A 12,930-nucleotide genomic window follows, 5' to 3' on the forward strand; every position below is an offset into this window, starting at 1 on the left:
CGGTTGTTATAGAATAACTCAATCGATAACGTAGATAAACTAGTTATAAATGAAAATATATTTAAATTCAAACTTTAAAAATTAGAAATTAAAAAGCAGAAGGATAGAAATAGAATAGATAGATAAATAGAAAGGATAGAAATAAAACAGTTGTCCCAATTGATGATTATCGTATAGTGTGTACTCATAGCATAAAATTTGTTCAATGAATTAAAAATTATATTTTTTAGATATGCAGACATTAGCGATGTATTAATCCTGGAAGCTCGTCTATCTCGGAAATATCGAGTCTGCGACAACGTCAATTTGGAAATTATTCTTAGAGAATATGAAAATTATTACAAGATGAAATTCCAAAAATATCCTATATTGTGCAAGAAAATAACTGAAAAGGAAATAAAGACGAGGGAAATGACAAATGCGAACAAAGTGTAAGAATTTAAATTATTTAACACTATTCAACTTTCTCAACATATTCAACGTATCTATTACAATATCATTCAATCTTCAAAGAAGTAGTAAAACGTGTCAAATCTGTTAGCAAACAAACGAGAAGTGAGTCTGTATCTGGGTCTGTGGAAGGGAGGAATGCACAACAGAAGATGAGGGGTGATGCTACGGATGATATTAATCTTGCAATAACAGTGACACCAATTTCTGCCAATGAAAACTATGGATCTTCATCACAAGAGCTATTTAACGTCTCAATGGAACAATTCAGGCAATCAAAGATATCAAACTGTGCTCGGCACCTTTATATAGACAATCCAGAATTGCAGAAGATTGCTGAAGACATTTTATCCGTAAGTTATTTTCAATTAATATACGTATTGTAAAGCTTTTTAAAAATAAAATACCTATCCTTGGATAAACAATATCCAACAAATGTATTGTTGTATATATCCACTGTATATCCAACAAATACCTTGGATAAACAATCCACTGTATATCAATATCCAACAAATGTATTGTTGTATATATCCACTGTATATCCAACAAATACCTTGGATAAACAATCCACTGTATATCAATGACACAGGGATTTCAGTAAAGCTTTAAATAATGAATTACATAACACTCAAGGAAATTAATACGGAGATTATGCACCATTTCATCTTTGTATTGTCGCAGGAAATCATACTGAAAAAATTTAATGTATATTGGGACAACATTGCAGGCCTAGAGGAATGTAAATCTGCCATTAAGGATGCCATTGTGTATCCCCTTAAATACCCTATCTTGTTTAAAGGCCCATTTGCTCCCTGTAAAAGTATTCTGCTATATGGACCACCTGGTACAGGTAAGATACTCGTATTTCTTTCATTCCCATACATGTTTACAAGCAATTATGAAATAGGGAAGACGATGTTGGCGAAGGCAGTCGCAACAGAATGCCAATGCAACTTTTTTAACATAACGGCCAGCTCATTGGTGGACAAATGGAGAGGTGATTCCGAGAAGTATATCCGTGTAAGTTGATTTCCTTTGTCTATGAAGAAGAGATTCTAGGTTTAAAAAGATTTGTTTTTATTTGTCGTCATTCATATATAAATAGAATAGTTGTTTGGAAAACGAAATGATATTACGTTCGTGATGAAACAATGAATTTAAGGAATTTTGAATATAATATTTAATAAATAATAAATACATTTGTTAAACTGAACAGGTTTTATTTGAACTTGCCTATAATAATTCGCCAACAATTATTTTTATCGACGAGATTGACTGCATAGGAACAAATAAAGGAGTAAAGTATACATTGTCTAAATCTGCAAAGACATTCAGATCAGAACTTCTTTTTAGATTGGATAGATTAGTAATTAACAGAAATTCTGATGTAGTTCTTTTGGCCGCATCTAATTGCCCTTGGTATGTATATCATTTATAGCTATTTCAATGTTTTCTAAGTAGAAAATATCTTAATATCATAATTATTCATTATCTTAATCTTAATTATTGTGTTGTTCGGAATATTCCTTCGTTATTATTAATATAACAGAACAATAATATTTATTGTAAATATATTATTAGGGATATTGATGCAGCATTACGCAGACGCCTTGAAAAGAATATATACGTATCATTACCAAACGTAGTTACTCGATTTGATATGTTCAAATTATACCTTAGCAACCGATTATTAGAGAATATGGATATTGTGAGTCACATAATAAAATCTACTGAAAAATATTCTTGTGCGGATATAAAATTGCTTTGTACGCAAGCATGGCAGCTAGAAATGAATCCAATATTGAAAAGACTTGAAGAAAGAGAAACATCTATTACGACTTTGAAATATGAATTAAAGAATTATAAAATAATAGCAAAATTGTTAAAAAAAATGTCACCTACAGTTACGAATGTGGATAGATATGAAGCGTGGAAAAAATATGTATGCCAAGACAAGATATTTTAAAAAATATAAATGGTTATCATATAAAAATATAAAAATATAAAAATATAAAAGTATAGAAATATAAAAATATAACTCTAATCAATACTAAAAAATAACGCTCTTGAATTATTTAATCTCGTGCAAAAGAATTACTATAACTTATTACGCTTTGCGCTTTCAATAGTCAATCAACAGAGTTCAGTCTAACGAAGAAGTTCCCTCCTACGCTAACGAACTGTCCTGTTTTTGCGTCCAGGCTTTCAGGACATAAATTAAAATATCGTACATAGGCACAGCGTAACAGCGGCTTAAATTTAAGTTACAATAATAATCTTAAAAAAAAAAAAAAAAAAAAAAGAATGTAATAATGCATGGCTATGTCGTACCGTCGCGTATCGGTACTTTTGCCTGTATCCACCCTACAATCAGAATTCAGCGTTTATTCTGGAAAAAAATCATGTAAAAAAAAAAAATATGTAAAAAACCTGGAATTAATAAACAAAGATTTAAAAAAATCAACAATTAAACAAGGGATTGAGATGACCAACCCCGGTCACGCTGCGAACTTCGAACGCGGAAGAGTGGAGCCGTGGCCATGATGGGTGATTCCAGGAATCGGTCGCGTATGGCAGGATCTGCCATGCTTTACCGATCCCAGCCACGCCGATTTCCGTCAACAGGCACAGTAACGGAGATATTTGGAACAGAAGCAGCCGCATATTCGCCTATCTGAAATTAAAGAGATGATTTCATGTAGAAGATACAAATTCGTTCCCTGATATTGAAATGCCGAACACGAGGAAAATGAGACATGCAAATGACAAAGTCGATGACCAATAGGAAGATGACATAAACAATTGTAGATTGCAAGGAAAATTTTGAAAAATGATACGTGTTCTAATAATAGAATATAAATGATAAAAAGGAGAATGTAATTGCCATTCTTCTATGTATTTTAATTTATGAGACGTAACTTCTGAATGACCTGTAATAGCTTTAAATACATTTACTGGAACTGGCCAAGCATAGAAAAAGGAGGCTTAAAAGAGAAAAAAAGGGAATAGATGAAATCGTAAATTATCAGTCTAAATGATAATGTGAAACCATGAAAGCACCACTATGAATATAAAATGATCCGCACTACTATCTACTTCATAGTATACTCTATACGTTTAAAATGCTTCATTAGAAGCTTAAATCTATCAAAATACAGCTCCTAGGGAAATGTAAACTTTCACATGAACACATAATATCGATTTTCTGATTGAAACGTATAGGCAGATATATACTAGCATAAACCACCTTCGGCATTTGGCTGCATGGTGCAGCACTACTCTCTCTGGGATATCCTAGCCATTTTCGGCATTTGGCCGTATGGTGTAGCACTAGCTCTGTAACATAGAAAACCATAGGCGTCAGTTCTTGTTATTTCCTCTCTGATATATGTTTACTTTAATGTCACTTATTCAGGCGCTTGATATATTGTCGGAATGAAATTTTAGTAATGTGCAAGTAATTTTGAGTAGATTAATAAAGTATAATAAGATATTAGATTCATGTATGTACATTACATATTAACGAAATTGAAACTATGTTTTCAAGTGACATCAATCTTTATGTCTAGTATATACATGTGTATTGATCTATAAGTCAGTGTTAAAATAACAAATAAATGGCAGAAGAAGGAAAGAAGATTTCCTTCGGTTTTGCGAAATCTATTAAGAAACCTGTGTTAAAAAATGCTATTCCACAAGAAAAAAAGAAAGTTGATTACATTGAATGCCTTGATGAGAAAGGTATTAAAGTAATAGGGTGAGTTCAAAAAGTAAAATTTTTAATCAAGAAACATATAACTTCAACCTATCCTATAAAAATCACCAATAGCGGAATATATATATTTGAAAACAATTTTTTTATTTCAGTGAGGAAGAAAAAAAAGATGAACCTCTAATTATTCCATTACTAGGTTCAAAAACCTGGCATGATAGAATTGTTAATAAAATAGATGCAAACATTTTCCTTCCGAAGGCAGATAAGGAAAAGGTAGGAGACGCTAGTGTTAACGAGGCAAAATCAAAGCTATCTAATGGAAAAACATCGCCAATAATATCAATAAAGAAAGAGCCAGTTGAAGATAGTGAAAATAAAGTTGTTACTTTAGAAGAGCAAGCGACAAAGGAAATCATTGAGGAACTTAAGTCAAAGAATAAATATGAAACTAAAACAAATGATTTAACTTTACCTTTAGTAGAAGATGAATCATTAAGAGGCAAAGAACAGGTACGTTATCAACATATTGATGTGCGATGCACAGATGTGTTACATTTGCATATTATAAATATCGTTTTGTATTTTTCAGTCTACGTTAGAAGATTATGAAAAAATTCCTATTGATGCTTTTGGTGTAGCAATGTTACGGGGAATGGGATGGCAACCAGGAAAGGGAATTGGTTGAAATGAAAAGTATGAATTTTACTCTGGATTAAATTAATTGTATGTATTTAATACATCACTTTTTGGAAAGTAAACAGAGAACATCATTTTTTATTTCACAATCGTTCATTCTAACTATTACAGATTAGTAGCAGCTGTCATACCAGAATTACGACCAAAAGTAGCATCGCAGAAGAAAAATACAGATTCCAAAAAAGAAGAGGAAGAAGTTAAAATCGAGAAAGGAACACTTGTGAAAATTATAGCTGGAAAACAAAGTAATAATTATAGTCAAATAGAAGGATTCGATGATGATGCTGGAAGGCTCATAATAAAACTAGCTCTTGGTGGAAATATAATATCTGTAAATGAATTTATGGTACAGCCAGTGACTAAATCAGAATATTCTAAGAACTCAAAAGTTCAAAGTTAATATGAAGTGTTAGTTTTTCATTAAGGGACTTTTAAGAAAATAAATTTGAATTGACATATACGTATAAAGACATAATCGGACATGTAGAAAAACTAATTCAAGAGTACCTGTAAGTGTGTTGTTGCATGCAATTTTTTAAAGGTCCCTTCTATTTTTATACAAAATATGATAAATGTAGAGGTTTTAGCTCTCAGTATTTTATGGGATTAATTTCAGATACAAAAAAGTATGAGGAATATAAGGACAAGGAATCCAAGGGACTCGAGCAAAAGATGGATAGAAAAAGATCAATGTCCCCTGACTCCGAAGACGGTGAAGATGGTGACAAAAGTAGTAATAAAAGAAAGAAAATCGGAAGTACGATGCACAATAAGAACAAGTATGATAAAGTGGGGGATAAAAAATCAGAAAGACGAAAAAGGCGCTCCGAATCTAATGATGACAGCGATAGTGATTCTGAAAAGAAGAGACGGAGAGAAAGAAGTAACTCTAATAGGAACGATTCTTATAAATTAAAAAGATTGAAAAAGTCAAAGAAACATAAGAAGCACGATTGTTCATCTGAAAGATCAAGTAAAAAACATAAAAAGAAAGACAAAGAAAGAGAAAACGTTAGAGATAAGAAACCCAGAGATTACGCAGACAGAAAGAAACACAAAAGACGAGAAAGATCAAGATCTCGATCATTTAGTAGGCAGTAATATTTTCCAGGAACGTATTCGGTCACTTTACTTTCAAGATAAATTGTACAATTTTATTTATACAGATTTTATAATAAAGTGTATTTTTACAAAATATTATATTTCTTTTCTTACCCTTAACTGAAAATTACATTTAATTATAATATGTAATAATGTTTACAATTACATCAAAGTTAATGTCCTAAACTTTATCAATAATTATTAAAAATCCCCGCGTATTGTTTACGTAATGTTGATATCGAGTAGTAACATACATAACCTCAAAGAACATTATGATACTTACGAACATCGCTAAACAAGTAGTGCGAACGATGTCGAGTAAGTATTCACTATGTATAAAGTATTTATAGGTAAAAAGTATGGGAAATATATAACCGAGTGTATTTAACTTTTCCAACATTTTAGCATTTCGCTTGGCGTTGGTACAACTTCAAGTAAATGAAGTAAAAAGCAAAAATGTAGAGCGGGCAGTTTCCTACATTTCCAGCGCGAAAGAGCATAATACTGATATTATCGCTCTTCCTGAATGCTTTAATTCACCATATGGAATACGTAATAATTTGTTTCTTTTTCTAATAATTTATTATATGTATAACAACTATATAGAAAAAAGTAAAAGTAGACAAATTACCTTATCGTTTATACTTCCATAAAGATTGTGAATTGACTCGAGAATATAGAATTTCCCCACTTTTATGATTATCGTGATTTTTGTATAAATATATTTTTTAAGATACTAATAATTAGGTATTTATAAACTAGTATTATCAATTATTTTGTATTTATAATTCCACCTATAGTAGTTAAAAATTAAAGTTAGTTAAAATCTAACTTTATGTTTCAAAAAGTACTAGCAAAGTCGTTAAGTAACAAGTCACTGGTACTAACCCAAATAGCATGATTGTAATTAAACAAACATTTCTAAATATTCATTTTTCATCTTGAACCTGTAGAAACAATTTATTATATGTACTATTATCTAAGTAATTATATATTTAAGTAAATCGAAATATAAAATTTAGTTATTTTAATAATTTAAAAAATAAAAAATTGACAAGCATTTCAACCTAATTTATAGTTGGAACAAAGGACAGTTATTTTTCATTAATTGAAATATTGCAATGCAGAATAGTTTCCAAAATACGCCGAGAGTATTCCTGATGGTGAAACGAGCGTTGCTTTATCGAAGACAGCTAAGGAAAACAGCATTTATGTAGTTGGTGGTACGATACCTGAAATAGAGGGCGATAAATTGTACAATACCTGCTGTACTATTTGGGGTCCCGATGGAACTTTGATAGCAAAACACCGGAAGGTAAATAATATACCTCCATGTGGCTTTGAAATTGAAAATATCGGGGTGGAGAAAGTGACTCTATCTAGGAATAATTTAGGAATATACATATGTACATACGTGTACTATAACCAATTCTATAATTTAAAAAATATGTTATAGGTTTATAAAATACGTTTTGATACGAGAAACATACATTTTTGTCGTAATATAATATATAAGTTTTTGTACAATATATTTGTTTTGTAATATAAATTTTTCACATACGAAAAAACTTATTTTTTCTTAAAAAATATTCCTTCTCAAATATTATTAAATGATAAAACTTTTTAATAAAAGAAAGTGATAAAAACGCTGTCAGTTATTAAATAAAAAACAATTAAAGTTTAAAAGTTCGTAACATTGATGTTAAATTACAAAAGTTACAGCAATAGAGTTAGCAACTATATTTTTATGTTATTAGATACATCTATTCGACATCGACATTCCCAACAAGATTACTTTCCGAGAGAGTGATTCACTCAGTCCTGGTGATTCCCTAACAATGTTTGATGTGAAGGGCTGGAAAATAGGTATTGGCATTTGCTATGATATCAGATTCGAGGAAATGGCACGCATTTATCGGAACAAAGGTACAGTAGCTTAATCGAACAATACTTAACTAGCAGGAAAGTAACTATCTTTCTTAAATATATTCTATATAAAATATAATCAATATAATCTGTAACTCTGTATAAAAAGGAGCTTAATTTAAAAAACCAGTATATTCGCTGAAAATGAAATAAATAAAAGAATTAGAAGCACGACAAGAGGACTGTTCTCGCATATTCATAAATTATGGAATGTGGACTGTGCACCTACAAAGTTAACTAAGATTCAGTGGTCTCATATTTCCCGTTTCTCTGTGTTAGGTTGCCAAATGCTGATATATCCGGCGGCATTCAATATGACCACTGGACCACTGCACTGGTCATTACTTCAGCGTTCCAGAGCGAATGACAATCAATTATACGTCGCCTGTATATCACCGGCTCGTGTTCCTTCAGCAAGTTATGTCGCATGGGGACATACACAGTTGACAAATCCCTGGGAGAAAATCCTTTATGATTTGGAAACTCAGGAAAATATGATGGTCACCGATATCGGTAATTTCCAGCTTAACATTAAAAGCGAGAAATCCATGATGTAATTAACTTTTAGTCTCGTTGGTTTATCGTTTTTCTTTTCTCTCAGATTTGAAAGTTGTTGAGGAAGTAAGGGCTCAGATACCTACATTTTCTCAAAGACGTACGGATTTGTACGACACTGTCTATAAAAAGGAGTAACTCTACACTGAAACAGAAAATGTTTTCTCATAATATTTCTACTACAATACCGTTTTTTTTTTTTTTTTTTTTTTTTTATGAATTATTACTAATTACTTATCATTTGTACTAAATGAATAACTCAATTAAGAAAACCAAAATGTTATAAATGATAATCTGTATATCTTGTGTATCAATATGTAACTGGATATTGTAATAATATTGGAATGTCTTTGATCAGGGATATGATAAAGAACACGCGAAGACTACATTCTTTTGAACATCTTTAATATCCATCATTTATAACATTAAACATCTTTTTAAATATTTAGATAGATTAATACGTAACTCTTTATATATATAAACATTAATTTGCAGTTACAAGCTTAGAGAAATTGGTCGATTAATATTTATAGATCGGCTGTCTTGATGAAAGGCTTAAAGAAAGCAAAAACATAACAATGTCGCAAATATAATTTATAGTTTAACTTCTTTCTTGTATCTGTCTGCCTTTCACGATGTTTTACCAATTACAATAAGTAATTTCGACTTCTTTGCGCTCCGTTTTAACGCATTCGAGACGGAAAGAAATTCATATCAATCAGTAGGCATAATATATATATAACTGTACATAATACATTATAGTATAACATAGTATATAATTTTATATTTTAAAAACATGAGGCATAAAATTTAAGATTGTCATCGATTTAAAATTAAAATATGAAAAGGATATTCCAGAGAGAGAAAAGCACAGTATCATTCTAACAAAACATTCAGATCGTACTGACACCCAGGAATCGTATTACAATAAAATCTCGGTCTCGAATGAATTAACATGAACGATTAACATGAAACACACTTGCGGCTTAAACACCTTCGATATCGAGGAAATTCAAACTTTACAAATAAAAGCAGCCTGTTCCTCTTTCCACCACAGACTCTCATACCATATCCGCTCTTATCCAGGCTTTTACTTGAAATCTCTGTCTATTTACAATTTAAATTTACCCGGACCACTCGTTGAATCGGCAGCCCTTTATAAATATATAATGAACCCAGAACATATACCTGTGCCCCTAGCTGGTATCAGCTCTAGTAACGTTCATACCGGAACTTTCATACGACGCCAATTTGTCACGCGTGAACATCGATTCTTTCAGGGGTCACGGCTTTATGGGATTATATCCTTTAAAGTAATTAAAGTGATACTAATGATACAGAATTTTTTACAAATATTTAATATGTCCATAAAATAGGAAGTTTCGTGCTCTCTTATTTTATATTAATTATAAATTAATAAGTTTTACATTTGTTATCTATAGATTTAATAAATTATTAAAATTCCATGAAGACATATTCTGGAACACATTAGAAGATTTTGCTGTAATTTACAACAGATGCTCCGAGTACGAACAGGCAGTAGACGAACAAATAGAAATTCAGGCTATTGTGGTAGTATAGCTCACGTGGGATTTTAAGCTCGAATTGGACTTAAACGTTACGATCGTCGTGAATAATTACGATATATATCCTGTACGACGAGCAGAGAATCTTAAATTATTAACGGCAATTCCTTTGTGCAAAGTGCAATTTTATTAACGGCCTGTAACGAATGAACGGCTCGTTTTGAATAAAGTTTACATTTAGAAAGTAAACACAGAAACACATTTTAAGAAACTAAGATATCGAGTTCTACTTGTAAACATCAAGTGCTCTTCGTTTGAGAAGATTACGAGTCTCTTCTTCGATAACGACATTAATTAAGAAGTTTCGATACCGTTTATGACATTAAGATCTCATTAGTAAAGTTATATCATTAAAATCCTACTGTTCCTAGAGAATATATATAGTTAAAACTTCCAGAGGATCAACAGGTAAAGATATTGTTGATAAAAGCATTGTTAGTGACAACTGACTGTAATCGATATCTGCTGGGTGAAGTTGTGTGTTCTGAGAATCTGTGTTAATGCAAGGATTCTGTTACAAATCATCGACTAAAGAGCCACCGGGCACGTCCGACCGATCGATCGATACCACGAACCTTGAATGAATTAACGCCCAAAGTGGAACGGATTTAATAGATCGGGTGTTAGTGTAATTTGACACTTTGTTTACACTTGCTTTATGCAAACAAAGTTTGTTGATGTTCCGAACTCGATGGTTATAAGATCTTATTGAAACTCCAGTATTTCACCCGCACGGTACGACACTTTGTTGATGATTGTCCTTGTATGTTGTTGATACTCCCCATCAGCCGTTAAATTTTGTTCGTCTATCGTACTTTTCTAGTCAGAGGTTTTCCCTGATGTTTTTCCCTACTGTCTAAGTCATCAGGTTTGCAGCTCGAGGAGGACAGATAATTCGGAATTTCCCAAAGGAAGGAGAGGTGTCGTCCGAGCCATAAAGGCACGGTCACTCAAAATGCCGAATAGATTCATTTAAATAATTATGAGAAACAAGTAAGTTTTGTAACCACAAGTTTTCAAATGTTATAGTTTGAATCTGTTCTTATAATTTTAAAAAGACCTTACAGCCAGGATCTCTAAAGAATTCGATGAAAATTCTCATGAGACATCAATTGAAACAATTAAACGCAACAGAGAATGGGTATAATCATATAATTCCTCCCCATTTCAAAATTCATTCATATACATCGATGTTTCTTTTCATATTTGTTTTATGTGTGAAGAATACGTATTTATTGGCATCAAAATATTTTCCGTTTCAATTCCTGGTCATTTTAGATCGAAACTTCCAAATATCGTTGATTAAAAATTTTTTAATTTTTAAAATGAAAGGCACTAATTAGAGGACAAAAAGTTGTTTCAATTATTTGAACATTCTGCTTCATTCCTACAATAACATATTTTATTTTAAATGAAAACAAGAAACAATACTATTGTGTATAAGTTTAACGGAGTGACACAGGTGATTTGTAGCTAACACTGTAGCTAACATAGTTTCTGCAATATACCCTCTAATCGAGTAGAAACAAGGGGATTTTAGAAATTTCTATTAACCGACAGTATTGTCAACAAGTTTTAACAATGACTGAAGGTTGCAAAATTAAATATAAAATGATTTATTAATAGCATATGCAGTGTTAAATTTGTAAATAAGCAGTTTATCTTTTAAGAATAACAAAGACACCAGAAAATAAAGATAATATTCTAATTATATTGCAAACTAACGAATAATGTAAAGAATTTATTTTTGTTATCTATATCACAGATTTTAGGTAAAATATTAATTTACTTATTACTAGGAGATTGAATTTGAAATATAATTATAATTTATAAGGGACACCTTTAAACTAGCAGATATTTGGTAGCAGTTCTCTAGCCTTTGTACAATATAACACAGTTCGGTTTAATTGAGTTTAATCCCTTTGACCAGCCAGTTTCCAATTTCATTAATGGCATAATCTCCTGACAATTTCATACCCTTCAAAAGAAACACGATTTTCTATTATTGTTTTACAATCGCGGAATATGATCAGTGTTTCAATTAAGCTCCACTGTTCTAATTTCCCGTCTACGCACGATGTGGGTACACCGTTTTTTTGTTGTTTTTAGATACAAGTGACGAGAAATTATGAAATGATATTTTAAATTTAAACTGATTTCATTCATCGATTTATTGTAGCGACAATGGTAACTTGTTTAAATAAAGATTTTATAAATAAAATATTTAAGGTCTAAAATAAATTGACACATGTGAAAACATTAAAGCTGTTATCCTTATTCATGGTCTTGTTGCAACGTGTTTAACGAGCGTAACGTAGGCGTGAAAACGAAAACGTTGAGACTCTTGTGGCGTAAAAAGACTGAATTCCTCATAAAAATACAAGAAACGAATACAAGAAACGTGCACATGGTTTATTCTCGACCTTGGATACGTAAAACCAAAAAAAAAAAAAAAAAAAAAAAAAGAAAAAGAAAGAAAAAAAAAAGAAAAAAAAAGAAAAAAGAAAAAAGAAAAAGAAAAAGGAACAAAAATTTTTATTGGTTTATTAACGAAACCCATTGTATCATTTTTACTACTCTATATAAAACGTAGAATCATATACTGACGAATGTTATTTCGAATTTCTAACTTCAGAACGATAATTACATATTTGTAATTACCAATACGTGGTAGTAGCATTAAAAATACGGAATATTCAACGAGATGAAATATAGGTAAGGTATTTAAAAGAAAAAAGATTGAAACGTTCGATGTAAAACGATGAAATTAAATGATTGGATTTGAAAACTTGATTCGGTTTAATAAGTCGATGAAAAAAGTATTCATCCTATGAAAAAAGAATTCATGTTCCTGTCGATATATCAACGACGCGCGCCGTTACTTCCGACTGCTCTGCAATT

The 12,930-nt window shown here is 31.1% G+C and overlaps 2 protein-coding genes and 1 long non-coding RNA gene across 8 annotated transcripts; 2 read left to right on the top strand and 1 right to left on the bottom strand.

The window, feature by feature from the left end:
• Positions 1-2,914, top strand: LOC126928297 (katanin p60 ATPase-containing subunit A-like 2). Its single transcript, XM_050744107.1, has 6 exons — positions 1-431; positions 542-803; positions 1,132-1,300; positions 1,358-1,470; positions 1,667-1,869; positions 2,032-2,914. The coding sequence occupies exons 1-6, from the start codon at positions 346-348 to the stop codon at positions 2,414-2,416; spliced, it is 1,218 nt and encodes a 405-aa protein (XP_050600064.1). The 5' UTR covers positions 1-345; the 3' UTR covers positions 2,417-2,914.
• LOC126928301 (uncharacterized) lies at positions 2,509-3,482 on the bottom strand. Its single transcript, XR_007716509.1, has 2 exons — positions 2,944-3,482; positions 2,509-2,839 (listed from the first exon to the last, which is right to left on the bottom strand). It is a non-coding gene; the product is annotated as an uncharacterized LOC126928301 (long non-coding RNA).
• A 508-nt stretch (positions 3,483-3,990) lies between these two features.
• Positions 3,991-5,945, top strand: LOC126928298 (G-patch domain and KOW motifs-containing protein-like). Of its 6 annotated transcripts, none has more exons than XR_007716505.1 (5): positions 3,991-4,207; positions 4,318-4,675; positions 4,755-4,888; positions 4,973-5,207; positions 5,478-5,945. XR_007716505.1 is itself a non-coding variant. In XM_050744108.1 (4 exons), the coding sequence occupies exons 1-3, from the start codon at positions 4,068-4,070 to the stop codon at positions 4,848-4,850; spliced, it is 594 nt and encodes a 197-aa protein (XP_050600065.1). In that variant the 5' UTR covers positions 3,991-4,067; the 3' UTR covers positions 4,851-4,888; positions 4,973-5,336. The 6 variants fall into 6 exon arrangements, 4 of the variants coding, with proteins under 4 accessions (XP_050600065.1, XP_050600066.1, XP_050600067.1 ...); XR_007716506.1 differs by having other exon boundaries at positions 4,973-5,192; XM_050744108.1 differs by lacking the exon at positions 5,478-5,945 and having other exon boundaries at positions 4,973-5,336.
• The last annotated feature ends 6,985 nt before the right edge of the window (positions 5,946-12,930 follow it).

This window comes from Bombus affinis, unplaced genomic scaffold (assembly GCF_024516045.1).
Source record: "Bombus affinis isolate iyBomAffi1 unplaced genomic scaffold, iyBomAffi1.2 ctg00000826.1, whole genome shotgun sequence".
NCBI lineage: Eukaryota > Metazoa > Arthropoda > Insecta > Hymenoptera > Apidae > Bombus > Bombus affinis.